At 35.9% G+C, this 13,698-nt stretch overlaps 1 protein-coding gene across 6 annotated transcripts in view; it reads left to right on the top strand.

Moving 5' to 3' along the window:
- mRpL9 (mitochondrial ribosomal protein L9) overlaps nucleotides 1-13,698 on the top strand; it is a 172,915-nt gene that overhangs the window by 155,159 nt on the left and 4,058 nt on the right. The window contains exon 8 of one of the 6 annotated variants that reach the window (XM_090403249.1): nucleotides 9,781-9,848. The exons of the other annotated variants lie outside the window; for them this stretch is intronic. Within the exon in view, the coding sequence (XP_090259375.1) occupies nucleotides 9,781-9,807 (27 nt within the window). The 3' untranslated portion in view covers nucleotides 9,808-9,848. Of the gene's footprint in view, nucleotides 1-9,780; nucleotides 9,849-13,698 lie in introns of those variants that run through there. 6 annotated transcript variants of the gene reach the window in all.

The following is a 13,698-nucleotide window of genomic DNA, read 5'->3' as shown; positions in this document are numbered from 1 at the left end:
ATTTCTTTTGCAAGAATTCATAAAAACTTCTGAATTGTGCAAATGCCTGCTCAAACTTTAGGTTTTAGGCAATCATAAATTATAAGTTAAGAGGAGAGAAATAAAATAAATCTAACTAGCTAGTACTTACCTCCAGAGAAGCCTCAAACCAAAAGTCATTAAAGATGGAATGAATCAGTCTCATTGAATCACTAGTTACCAAGATGTTTTCATATCATATACCATGCTTCTGGCTAAATGGACGTGACCTTTGGTTATTTTTCCCTTTATTGGTTTTTGACAGAAAAAAAATGCAAATTAGCTTCATTTAGAGAGCACTTGGCTCATCCACTGTGGGCTGATTAGCAGTTTATTTCATACTTACCTGCACAGTGTAACATTTGGGACATTTGTGTCTTGAAGAAGTGTTCATCATAGTCCACTGCCTGGCAGCTTAATGGGTTAGTGGATGGCTGCATTCATAAAAAAAAGTTTGCAGCTGTTTCACATAGGAAGGTTGCAATATTTGAGATGTCGGCTTCTCGGTGAAGCTGTACCTTCCTCGTGAACCATGGAGCATTGAACACCATTCTATGAGTCTGTCGTGTGTCCCCCAGCTTGGTGATCTATATGTCAGTATAAGTCTGATCATTGTTTTGTATAGGAGCAGCTTGATTTCTATGCATAGCTGACTGTGTCAGTTCGGTCCGTGTGGTTAGCCTAGTGGCTTTGCACTTTGTAACCATATGACTGGGGAAGGAGTGTTCCAGGTTCGATTCCTGTCGAAGACGTGAGGAATTTGAGGATCTTCCTTAGCCATAGCCAAGTTAGCTGGTCTTGGGTGCGGGCAGTAAAGTTTTTTCTGCCAGTTTATCTGGCGTTTTTTATCCCGCAAGCAGGCAAACCGGTCCCGCGAACATACGCTACTACAGCCAAAAATAGGTCGGTTGGGAGTGATACTAACAAGAAGTCGCATCTAAGTAACATACGGACCTTGCATAGGAAGCGGGAATAACGTGTAGTGAAAGAAGAAGCTGACTGTGTCAGTTCAGTAATGGGTAAATTGTCCTATTGCTTTGCTTGCTTTTTAGCAGGTGTAAGGATGCAAAGCGAAGTTCTTTGTCTAGTTGTATTCCTAAGTTTTTGCCGACTGGTTTTCAGGGGACGGGGATGTCAAACATGATTATCTTGCCTTTGGGATGTGCATATTTCTTTGTGAAGAGGACAGCAACACTCTTGTCTGCATCATCTGCTACACCACTGCTCTAATTCTGAGATAGCAGTCTGCAGCTTTTAAGTTTGCCAATCTCAGCCTTAGGGATTGGGCCAGTAATGCGTCATCATCCATGTATAGGGAGCCCTGGCAAAATTCTGCTGTAATCTTGCATTTGGATGATCTGATTACCTGTAGTTTCACACCAAGCTTCCGATCCTCAAGATAGGAAACGATAAGGCTGGTCAAGCGTAATGGGAGGTTGATGTCGATTAGTTTATAAAGTATCTCAAATACTCTATAATGTATGCCAGACCTTGTCGAATCCCTTTGCAACGTCATGAAAAACAGCATACTGGTGCTGTCTTTCATGACGGTGACATGACATGAAAGACAGCACCGGTATGCTGTTTTCAGTTGTATCTCACACTGTGTTCCACAACTCTCATGATTTGTTGTATAGTGGAGTGATTCTTATGGAAGCCAACTGCTTATTGGGTATGAGGTTTTTTTCCCTTTGTGATTTTTTTTTTTTTTTTTTTTTTTTTTTCAGTCTTGTCAGTATCACTCGTTTAGCAATATTTCCTAAGCAGGAGAGCAGTTCTGAGGGAACTGCTTTCTCTCGTTTCAGGATTAAGATTGTCAGATTCTTTCCAGCAGAAAGTAGTGAAATCTTAGCATTGCATTAATGACTTTCTTATTCCACTGGTATCTATCCTGCAGTCTGGGAACTAGCCCACATACAGTCTGTTCCTAAAAAGGGTAACAAATCTTAAGCTTCAAACTATCGTCCAGTTTCTCTCACCTCAACTGCCGGCCTGATTGACTGAGTGGTTAGCATACACACTCTCCAACCAACAGACTGCAGATTTGAATTCCATGGTGGGCATGGATGTTTGTGATTGTCTTTAGGTGGGAGATGAATGTGAAACCACCACCCTTCTTATTGGAAGCCTGAAGTGGCTCGAAAAAGTTCCAAGTTTTATATATATAAGATTTGCCAGCTTGGTTGGCCGAGTGGTTAGCGTATCCGCTCTCCAGGCAAAAGGCTGCGGGTTTGAATCCTGCTGTGGGCATGGATGTTTGTGATTGTCTGTGAAAGCACTAGTGGTGGTAGTCAGCGGAGATGGCGTTGGTGCTAGATGATGAAGGTTGGTAGAGTAGTGAGACGAAGAGTTGTAGAGTTAATGCCCTCTCTCGATGAGTCTTTGGACTCCCTGGAGGCGTGATATAATAATATATATATATATAAAAAACTCAATTCTTTCTGAAGATTCTTGAAGACTCTCATCTAATAAATGACTGACAGTATGGATTCGTCACTATTGATCAACAGGGGATCTACTAAACTACATGACCCATCTCTGGAAAAACACCATCTCTGGAAGAACATCACAATTGGCATCACAATTGATGCCAATTGTGATGAACATCAGCCATACTTCTATGGCTGATGTTCATCACAATTGGCATCAATAATTTCTCCACTCTGTTACAAATCTGTTGAAATGCATGCAGCAGCTAACCAACACTCACTCACAGTTCAACTCCAAACTCACATAACAAATTTCTCCACTTCTTCCACTAATGCCCTCTGGAACAGTCTTCCAGCACAGTTTTCCAAGGAACTTATTTCCTTTGTAATTCTCATATTCAGATTTCCTTCTGTTTTTATACATGGAACTATGAGAGCTCTATTCTAATCATTTGGAATTTAATCTTCTGACAGGCCCTCTGAATTATAGTGTTGTTCTATCAATATTTGGTCATTGCTTGTTTCCTTTTAACTTTCTTTCAAAGTAATTAGTCCAGATCTAAAATATGCTTATCTTCAGTTATCATTTCACCTTTATCATCTTTGATTCCATTTATAGTATTCTAAGCTTTTTATTGAGCCTCCAGGACATTTTGCAACCTTCCTGATATCTTCTGTACTCTTACCAGGCTTCTCATGAGTTTGGTTTAACTACTTTTACATTTACATATAGCCTAGCGCTCTTACATTTTGATCCGTATTCTTTTAGGGCATTTAATATTTGCTGGTACCTTTGGTATGCTTTCTTCTTTTCCAGGACTGTTACTTTAATTTCTTGTGTCCACCATTTTCTTCTTGTTTGTCCTTGGCATTATGTGATTTCACTTTGATCGGCTCTCCTAGTCTGTAATTGCCAGGATATTTGTCTTGGGTTGTTGATGTCTCCAACTGGTCAGTTTGGAGGACTTTTTTTTTTGTAAGGGACATCCATATTAAGTGGGGTCTACCACGTCCCCTTGGTTCTGTTACTTTGTACATCATGTGATCTATAGGGCATCTCATGATGTGTTCATACCATTTAAGCCAGCTCACAGTTATTTTATCAGCAATTGATCTATCTTTTAAACTTCCATGGATGTGTTCGTTACTCGCTTTATCCAGCATTGTAACTCCTCTGGCCCATCTTCGTCTCAGTGATGTGTAACTTCTGTTCTTGTTATTCTTAAGAGCCAACATTCCACGGCATATATAATGGCAGGTTGTACTGCTGTTTTATTTCTTTCCCTTTACTACTCACACTGGTACCAGACATTGCCCTATTAATTTCTGTGGACCCTGATCAAAGGCCTCTTCAAGGTCAATGAATATTAAGTGCATAGTCTTTTTGTTATCTTTGTGCCTTTCTCAGATTTCTATCTTAATAAATTTCTGTTTGAGTGTATGGCATCAATTGAGGATTTTCCTGAGATGAATGTGCACTGATTTTCAGTGACATTTGTTAGCTCCTGAAACCTCGGATAAAGCACTCACTTTGCATATTTTGAATATGCGAGAGACGAGTTTTATGGCTGTAATTCTCGCAGTCTCACATCTTTATTTTTTATAGAGTAGTATCAGATAGCTTTTCCTCCATTCATCTGGCATTTGTGAGGATCCTGTTGAAAAGATTTTCAGGAAGTTTAAACCTACCACACTCGACCTTTTCCACAATTCAGCTGGGATTATTGTCAGGTCCTGTGGCTTTGTTGTTTGCCATTTTGTCACTTGTTCTCTTTACTTGTGATTTTGTAATCTCCAGTGCAGGACATTCTGTTGTAGGTAGGTTGGGCAGAACTTTGCTAGGGTAGGTTTCATTTAGCAGGTGATGGTAATACTCCTTCCATCTCTGTCTTAAGTCCTTGTTTTTTGTCAGTAACATTATCTGTTCGTTTAAGTTTTGATGTCTTTTTTTTTGCAACCTTGAAGATTTCCTTATTGTTTCTGGTCATTTTGAGTCATGCATAAAAATCATCTGCACTTCCTTGTGTTATGGTTCTTGCATCCTTTGTTGCTGCCTGATATGTAAAGCGGTTTTTCTTTGGTTTTAGTTTACTGCCATTGTTTGAAAGGAATTTCTTATTACGAAGCTTATACTTTATTTCTTCCTTCCACCATTTGGTTTCCTTGTTACCCTTGGATATGCCTAAACGGTTTGTACAGCCTGTTTAGGGCAGTCTCATTGGAAATCAACCCATATTGTATTCGCTGAGCCTCTAAGTCCCTGATGCAGGTAATCTGCAAAATCTCCATACTGATTTTGTCCATCCTGTTGGCCAGGTTTAGGTTATCAGATTTTAAAGATTTTTTTTTTTTTCTCTACAAGCCAGACATCAGACACTCTGCTACCAGCATTCTGTGGTGAGCTCTCCCATATTACCTTGCAGCCTTTTAAAGATCGTGAGGGAGAGGTGTTCTGCCATAATGTAATTGATTTGAGTGCTTACATCATCATAACCTAATTATGGATATAGACCATATTTGTCTGTTCCGTTCTCATTAACCATCCAGTATCTTTTTTGTGAGGTCTACCTTGCCTTCTCTTTCCATTTGGTTTATATTTTAGTATTTGTTTAGGATATCGGGTGTTGGCCATTTGGTTTACATGTTCTATCCATTTTTGTTTATGATTGTTAGTTTTGTTTCTCTTGATTTTCTTTTTAGTTCTTTTAAAATGTATTCATTTCATTTCTTTTTTGGTCTAATAATGTGTATTTTGCAGTTTTTCTCATAAATCTCATTTCACTTGCTTTTATTCTTTGTTTATTGCCCAAATTTCACTGCCATATAATAATGTGGGCACGGTTAAAGTATTGTATATTTTCAAGCGCGTTTCTGTTTTGTACTATATTTGGATTGAGTGTTCTATTTATCAGGGCTATAATCTGTAAAAATTTTGAGGCTTTTTCTGTAAAATTGTATGTCTTTTCTCCTTCATATGATGTTTCACGTCCAAGATAATTGAAAGTATTTATCTCTTTTGTTATTAATAACTATTTTACTTCTAATTGGAGTTTGTCCACAAAATGCCATTGTTTTAGTTTTATCTATGGAAAATTTCATCCCAAACTGTTCTACTATAACGTTTAAATTATATATTGCTCTTTGTAAATTGTCTTCCTGATCATCTGCACATAATACAGTATTTATTTTGTTATGTGGAAAATTTCTATACCTGGATTGTTTAAGGTGTTCCACGTATTAATATTTCATTAATGTAAATATTGAAAAGTGTTGGAGGCAGTGGGCATTCCTGTCTTGCTTCATAGATTTTTTCAGACATTTTTCCATTTATTTTTATTTCATTATGTTTGTATATACAAGGTGGTATCAAAAAGTTTCGAGACTAGTTTTGTAACATGCCAACAGATGGCTGCATGCACAGTCACAGAGAGCACCGACCTTCATAAGTCAGTGTGCCAAAAGACATCGGGAGCTGTGCAACTGGTGCTATTCTGACCACGTGCATTACCACGTCTGAGATTTAATCATGGACAGCAAGTTAGAACAAAGAGCGAACATGAAATTCTGCATGAAACTGACCCAATCTGCCCCAGAGACATTTGACATGATTCGGCAAGTTTACGGTGATCCTGCAATGAGCCATGCGAGGTGTTTTGAGTGGCATGCATGCTTTAAGAGCAGAAGAACATGACTAGAAGGCGACGAGAGATCAGGAAGACCTTCAACGAGCTCAACCCCTGAAAATGTTGAAACCATTCGGTAACTTGTGCATGAGGATCATCTGAGAATACTCCACAACACTGCTGTTATTGTCGGTGTGTCATATGGAACAGTCCAGGCAATCCTCACATGTGATTTGAACATGTGTCGTGTTGTTGCGAAGTTCGTCCCCAGGAGCAGAAAGAACACCGCGGTGAAGTCAGCCAAGAACTCCGTCAGCATGCTGTGGATGACCCATCCTTCATGTCAAGAATCATTACTGGTGACGAAACTTGGGTGTACGGGTAAGACCCTGAGATGAAGCAACAGTCTTCACAGTGGAAGAGCCCATCATCTCCACGACTGAAACAGGCAAGGCAGGTCCACAGCTCGACCAAGTGCGTGCTCATAGTCTTTTTTGACATTTGCGGCATTGTGCATTGAGAATTCGTCTCCAGAGGCCAGACCATCAAAAGCAAGTTCTACTACCAGGTTTTAAGGCATCTGAGGGAGGACATTCAGTGAAAAACTGGATGCTCCACGACGACAATGCACCCTGTCACCAAGCTCTCCTCACACGTGTGTTTCTCCCTGGAAACAACACAATCTCACTTCCGCACCCACCCTACTCACCAGATTTGGCTCCTGCGGACTTTGCTTTCTTCCCAAAGATGAAGATCCAGCTCAAAGGTTGCCATTTTGACACCATTGCAGAGATCCAGCACAAATCTCAGAAGGTGCTTGACACGCTTTGAAAACAAGCCTTCCAGGACACATTCCAGAAGTGGCAGGAATGCTGGGAGTGCCGTATTGCTATGCAAGGGGACTATTTTGAAGGTGATAGTGTATAAACGTAGATAAATAAAGTAATTTCTTAAACAGAGCTAGTCTCGAAATGTTTTGATACATATTGCATGTAGTAAAATATTAGGTATATATATTCTTTGTAATATAAATGTTAAAGATACCAAGCTATTTTAAACCTGATTTTACTCCATTTCCCAAGTAAGCAAACAGACAAATAAGTCAAGTTTGCACCTGCAAGTGTTGCAAGTCTAGCTGACCCTGCACGTAGTGCAAGTCTAAGGCAACTCGTGGTAAGGTAAGCTCTGATCACTATTCTTAATATTCACCCTTAATGCAAAGCACATCTCCTGGAGGAGATGTATGATGCTATGTATTAATGGCAAGGGGCCACTATCCAGACCGGTTTCGCCTTTATTGAGGTCTCATCAGTGGGAGCCAGGCTAGAAAAATCAAGATTTTAGTAATACAGAGCTTATAAGTATTTTACCAGAACCAGTTACCATAAGGTGTTTTAACCTTATTAAATAAAAATCTCAGGAGGAGATATAAATGTAGTGCAAACAGACAAATAAGTCAAGTTTGCAGACGCAAACTTGACTTATTTGTCTGTTTGCTTACTTGGGAAATGGAGTAAAATTAGGTTTAAAAATAGCTTGGTATCTTTAACATTTATTATACCCAAGGTAAAATACTTTCTACATTTATATCTCCTCCTGAGATTTTTATTTAATAAGGTTAAAAATACCTTATGGTAACTTGTTCTGGTAAAATACTTATAAGCTCTGTATTACTAAAATCTTGATATTTCTAGCCTGGCTCCCACTGATGAGACCTCAATAAAGGTCGAAACTGGTCTGGGTAGTGGCCCCTTGCCTTCAATACAAAGCACCATACATCTCCTCCAGGAGATGTGCTTTGCATTATGGGTAAATATTAAGATTAGTGATCAGAGCTTATTCTACTTTTACCATGAGTTGCCTTGGTCTTGCACTACCTGCAGGCACAAACTTGACTTATTTGTCTGTTTGCTTACTTGGGAAATGGAGTAAAACCAGGTTTAAAATAGCTTGGTATCTTTAACATTTATTATACCCAAGATAAAATACTTTTTGTAATATATCAAACAGTATATATCTTTTTACTTTGTCAAATTCTTTTTCGTAATCTATAAACAAAAGTGAGTTTCTAAATTAAATTATCTTTTTTTTTTAAAACTACTTAGAGTAGTTTTAAACAGAAAGCTGCATCCATTGTAGAACGTCCTTTTCTAAATCCATTTTGACATTCTAATAATATTTTTTCACTGTATATTTTCAGTTTTTCTTTAAGTTTTGTAGCATGTATTCAATAAACTAATACCTATGTAATTAGCAGGTTTTGTTTTATCCCCTCTTTTAAATATAGGTATTACTATACTTGCATTCCATCCTATTGGTATTTGTCCATTTGTATATATTTTATTTAAAAATTTTAATAATCTTTGAATTTTTTCCCCCCAGAAAATTTATACAGTCCTATCTTCTCCTGCTGATTTGCCATTTTTTATTTTATTTAGGTTGTCCTTTAATTTTTTCATATACCAGTATTATCCGTCCAAAGATTTGTAAAGTAATCCAAGAATTCTTTTACATATATTTCACAATTTATATTTGCAGTTTCTTTTATATCTGCATTCATGTGTTTTAGTATTTTATATGCATTGGGTCTTGTTTTGTATATGTCATTTTCTAGATATGATAACAAATTTTTCCCTGGTTTCTCTTTTGGCTACTGCTCGTCTTTTTTTATATTCAATTTCATCTTCTTGTTTTTTGCTACTTAACCATCTTTTAAAAGCCAGCTTTTTATTTCATTGTCCCATATATGTAATTTTTTATTTTTATATTTTCTGTGTCTTCCTAGACTTTCGTATGCTGCTGATGCAATAATTTCTTTTATATTATTCCATTCTTTCTCTATGTCTTCATGTTCTTTTATTTTTTCTAAATAGTTATTAATCCTCTAAATTTCTTATACTTGAATCATTTAGTAGTCTTACTTTGTAATTAGACTTTGTTTCTCTAGTTATTTTTTTTTTTGTAACCAGTTTGGTGGAAACCTTTAGTTTTGCCTGCACTAAATAGTGATCTTTGTCGATTTCTAGCTCTCTTCTGATTTTAACATCTAGGAAGAGATTTGCTTCTTTTTCATTTGCTATAAAGTAGTCTATTATTGATTTTTATCCTTTTGCACACCATGTATATTTTTATGTTTGTAAAATGTATTTATTATTTTTAAATTACTATATATTATATAATCAATGAGTCGCTTTCCATTTTTGTTTACTGTTGGTTCTCCAAATTTTTGTATATTATTGTTAATTTTTTTCATTTCTATTCTGGCATTAAGGCCTCCGGCTATAATTATATGGTCTGTTTTATTTAATTTTTCATATATTCCTTGTAACTTTGTAAAAATAATAATTTTCTTCTTCTTTTCCTTCTTCAGGGACATACACACTAACAACTGTTAAAATTTTCTTTATTTAATTTTAATCACACTTCTAATATTCTTTCATTCCAGTATGTATAATGAATTATTTTTGTTTTAATTGATTTATGGATCCAAATCATTACACCAGCTTTTGCATGTATTTGTTTGTCCACTCCACTATATATGATATTGTAATTAGCTGTTTTTTTTGTTCCTTTAAGTTTCTTTTTTGTATATGTAAAAAAACTGCAATTTCTATATTTTCGGCATTTAAAATTTTATCTAATTCTTCTTCTTTATGTGCTATGCTTCTAATGTTCCATGTAGCCTATTTCACCATGTTTTTCTTTTCTAGTCTGGTTTGGATTTCATTGAGACTTGAAAGTAACATGTGTTTCCCTATGTCAAGTGACTAGCATGATGGTAGGTATCCTAGTTGTGGGACTGCCACTTTAAGACAACTAGGCTTACCTTTTTTTTAGTAGATAGTGGAAACTTAGGACTCTACTACATCAGGCCAACTCAAATTACTACAGCACGAACTAAAAAGATATGAATGGACTGTTATGGGACTTTGTGAAATTCGATGGCCCAAAACAGGAGAGTCACAACAGATGAAGGACATTTACTTCATTACTCTGGATCTGACTGCAATGGTAAAGAAGGTGTCGGGTTTTTGATACACAAATCATCATGGAATTCAATCCTATTAATAGCAGAATCGCTCTAGTCTGCATAAGAGGAAAACCACTCAATATCACCATCATACAGGTCTATGCCCCAACCACAGGCCACGAGGACTCTGAAGTAGAAGAGTTTTATGGTCAACTTAATGCAACAATCACTGGAGTGAATAGAAAAGGGCGATTGGAACAGACATTGGCAAGGATTATCTCCCATTTGTCAGACCGTACGGTTATAGGGAGACAAACAAAAGAGGTTTTGAATTGATCAATTTTGCCTCATAAAATGAACTCACCATTACTAATACTCTATTTCCCCATAAACTTTCCAGAAGATGGACACAGACTTCCCATGATGGTAAAACACACAACCAAATTGACTTTATCCTTGTAAGCACAAGATTTAAAAACTCCACCAACCTCACAAGAACCAGATCATTTCCTGGAGCCGACATTGGCAGCGACCATAACATGGTCATCACAACTGTGAATATGAAAATGAGAGAAATATTACCTACAAAATCAACTCATAAAAGATATAATATAGTAAAATTAAAAGATCACCAAAATAATATATATATAAATACAAATTAAAACAAATACTTCCAAATACTTCTCACAAAAGATAACTGAGACAGCTGAAGAAATCCTTGGATACAAAAGGAAAATAAAAAAAACCATGGATAACCAAAAATATTTTGGACCTATGCGATGAAAGAAGATATTTGAAATCTCATATTAATAGCAGTGATAATAGAGAACAGTATAAAAATATTAAAAAAGAAAAATCAAACATGCTGGAAACTTATGGATATTAGATGAATGCAAAAATATAGAAGAGGACTTAAATAAAAATAATTCTAAAAGTTGCAGGCGTAGACTTCTGTGGCTGATTGGTTCAAAAGATATATTTCGGTGATTACACCACATTTTTTATTATTCAGTTATACAAAATACTGAAATAACAGTTCCCAACAAGTTTCGTAAATTTCAGGACTTACATCTTCAGGGGGTAAATAGTATAACTTAAAGTTTAAACAAGAGAATTAATAAATACAAATCATAACCGTCTGGCTATTCATAAACTCAAGTAACAGAATGCAGATATAAAATGTTATTGAGGTTGGACAATGCCACGTGTTCTTGTTCTTGATCATACAGTCCGAGCTCAGATTGAGGTAGATTTTTTATTAGAGCTGACCACACTTGATGGAGAATTAAACCTTGATTTGGGTTTTTTAGCATATTAGCAGCTTCTTTAAATTTTCTTATATAACTGTTTTTCTACGAATGACATCGTCGTTTTTTGCCAGAGTACATCGTGTCCAGTGGAAGTGGTATGGAAAGCAAGACCCATTTTTTGTTCTCTTTTGTATTGTACGTCTTTTTGGTGTTCAGCCATGCATATTTCTCCAGATCTTCCTGTCTGTGCTATGTAGCAAATCCCACAAGAGCAATTGATTTTGTAGACTCCTGGTTTTTTAAGAGGGTGATGAGGTGGTTTTGGTGGATGTAGGAATATTGAGATTTTTTCTATAGGAAGGAAGGCTACTTTAATGTTGTGTTTGTTCATTAATTTGGCTAGCTTCTCTGTAACATTTTTGATATAAGAAAGCGAGATTGCGTTTTTGTAATCCTGTTTTATTGTCTTGTTAGTTGGAGGTATTTTACGGATTCTCTTGATGGTTTTTGTTTCATATCCATTCTGTTGGAGGATTTGTGTTAAGTATTTTAGTTCTTCATTACATCTTTCTTGTGTGCTGGAGATATTGTATGCTCTGTCTCGAAGAGATTTAATTAAGCTTATTTTTTGTGAAGGATGGTGGTGTGAGGTTGCATTTAGAAATCTTCCAGTGTTTGTCGGCTTCCTATATACTGAGGAGGAGAGTTTACTTTCTTCATTAACTTCTAATAGAATGTCCAAGAAAGGAAGTTTTTTATTTTCTTCTTGTTCTAAAGTGAATTTTATGGTGTTGTGCAAATTGTTGAGATAATCTTTGAAACTGATAAGTTATAATTTGATAAATTATATCAAAAATGTTACAGATAAGCTAGCCAAATTAATGAACAAACACAACATAAAAGTAGCCTTCCTTCCTATGGAAAAAATCTCAAGATTCCTACATCCACCAAAACCACCTCATCACCCTCTTAAAAAACCAGGAGTCTACAAAATCCATTGCTACGTAGGACAGACAGGAAGATCTGGAGAAACATGCATGGCTGAACACCAAAAAGATGTACAATACTAAAAAGAACAAAAAATGGGTCTTGCTTTCCATACCACTTCCACTGGACACGATGTACTCTGGCAAAAAACGACGATGTCATACGTAGAAAACAACAGTTATATAAGAAAATTTAAAGAAGCTGCTAATATGCTAAAAAACCCAAATCAATGCAATAAAAATCAAGGTTTAATTCTCCAAGTGTGGTCAGCTCTAATAAAAAATCTACCTCAATCTGAGCTCGGACTGTTTGAACGAGAACAAGAACACGTGACATTGTTCAGTATTGTTCAACATCAATAACGTTTTATATCTGCATTCTGTTATTTGAGTTTATGAATAGCCAGACGGTTATGATTTGTATTTATTAATTCTCTTGTTTAAACTTTAAGTTATACTATTTACCCCCTGAAGATGTAAAGTAAATCCTATGATTTACGAAACTTGTCAGGAACTATTATTTCAGTATTTTGTATAACTGAATAATAAAAAAATGTGGTGTAATCACCGATTACGGTGAGTGCTTTTGGCATAAAGTTATACAACTAGAGAAACTACGCATTAAACATCTCAACTTCATTAACCGTCTAATTTTCCTCATTCGATGCAGAGATAATGAAGTCATCCCAAAATTCATCAAAATCAAACGCATATTCCATACAAACAAGGCCTCCAGAATTTATCATAAAATAGACCTAGCTTTTCTAAGAGAAAGAATTACTTTCACTAGAGCTGAATTAGCATTAATTAGTAATAACACTTTTTCTCTTCATAATGAATTGGCCACATCTCTTCCATCCTACCTATGGAACAACATTGATAGTGTTGTTCTCAGAACAGAAGAAACATACATTAATTTATAAGTTCAACTTACTCCTTCAGAAGAAGGAAATACATAAAAAAACAACTAGATCATTCAAAAGTAGTTATTAACCTTTCTTCGAGAGTCCTAACAAAAGAAGAGAATAACCTTTTACTTAAGGGTTTTAACTTCGCCTTAACCTTATGTTTCCTACCAAAAATTGATATCATAGCACAAATAGAAAAAGGAATTAGAAATCTACCGGACAACATGGCAGATCTAGAAAGTACAGCTTTACTATTAAAAAGCAGATTACCTCATAGGAATCTACTTTACAATGAATACGCTTGCCTTAAAAAGTTAAAGGATGACAAAAATATTGTCATAATCAAAGTGGATAAAGGCAACGTAACTGTGGTTTTAAATGCTACAGAATATGATAACAAAATGAAAAGTCTCCTGGAAGATACAAACCCTTAGACAGAGACCTGACTTGGCATACACGCGAAAAAACAAATTATCTAATAAAAAAAAGTGCCTCTCTGGAGACAGAAGAACTT

The sequence above is a fragment of the Typopeltis vanoorti genome, chromosome 13 (assembly GCF_054136105.1).
Source record: "Typopeltis vanoorti isolate ZY-2024b chromosome 13, IOZ_Tvanoo_1.0, whole genome shotgun sequence".
Taxonomy (NCBI): Eukaryota; Metazoa; Arthropoda; class Arachnida; order Uropygi; family Thelyphonidae; genus Typopeltis; species Typopeltis vanoorti.
Note: the sequence above shows the minus strand (reverse complement) of the source record. Positions and strands in the feature narration are given on the sequence as shown.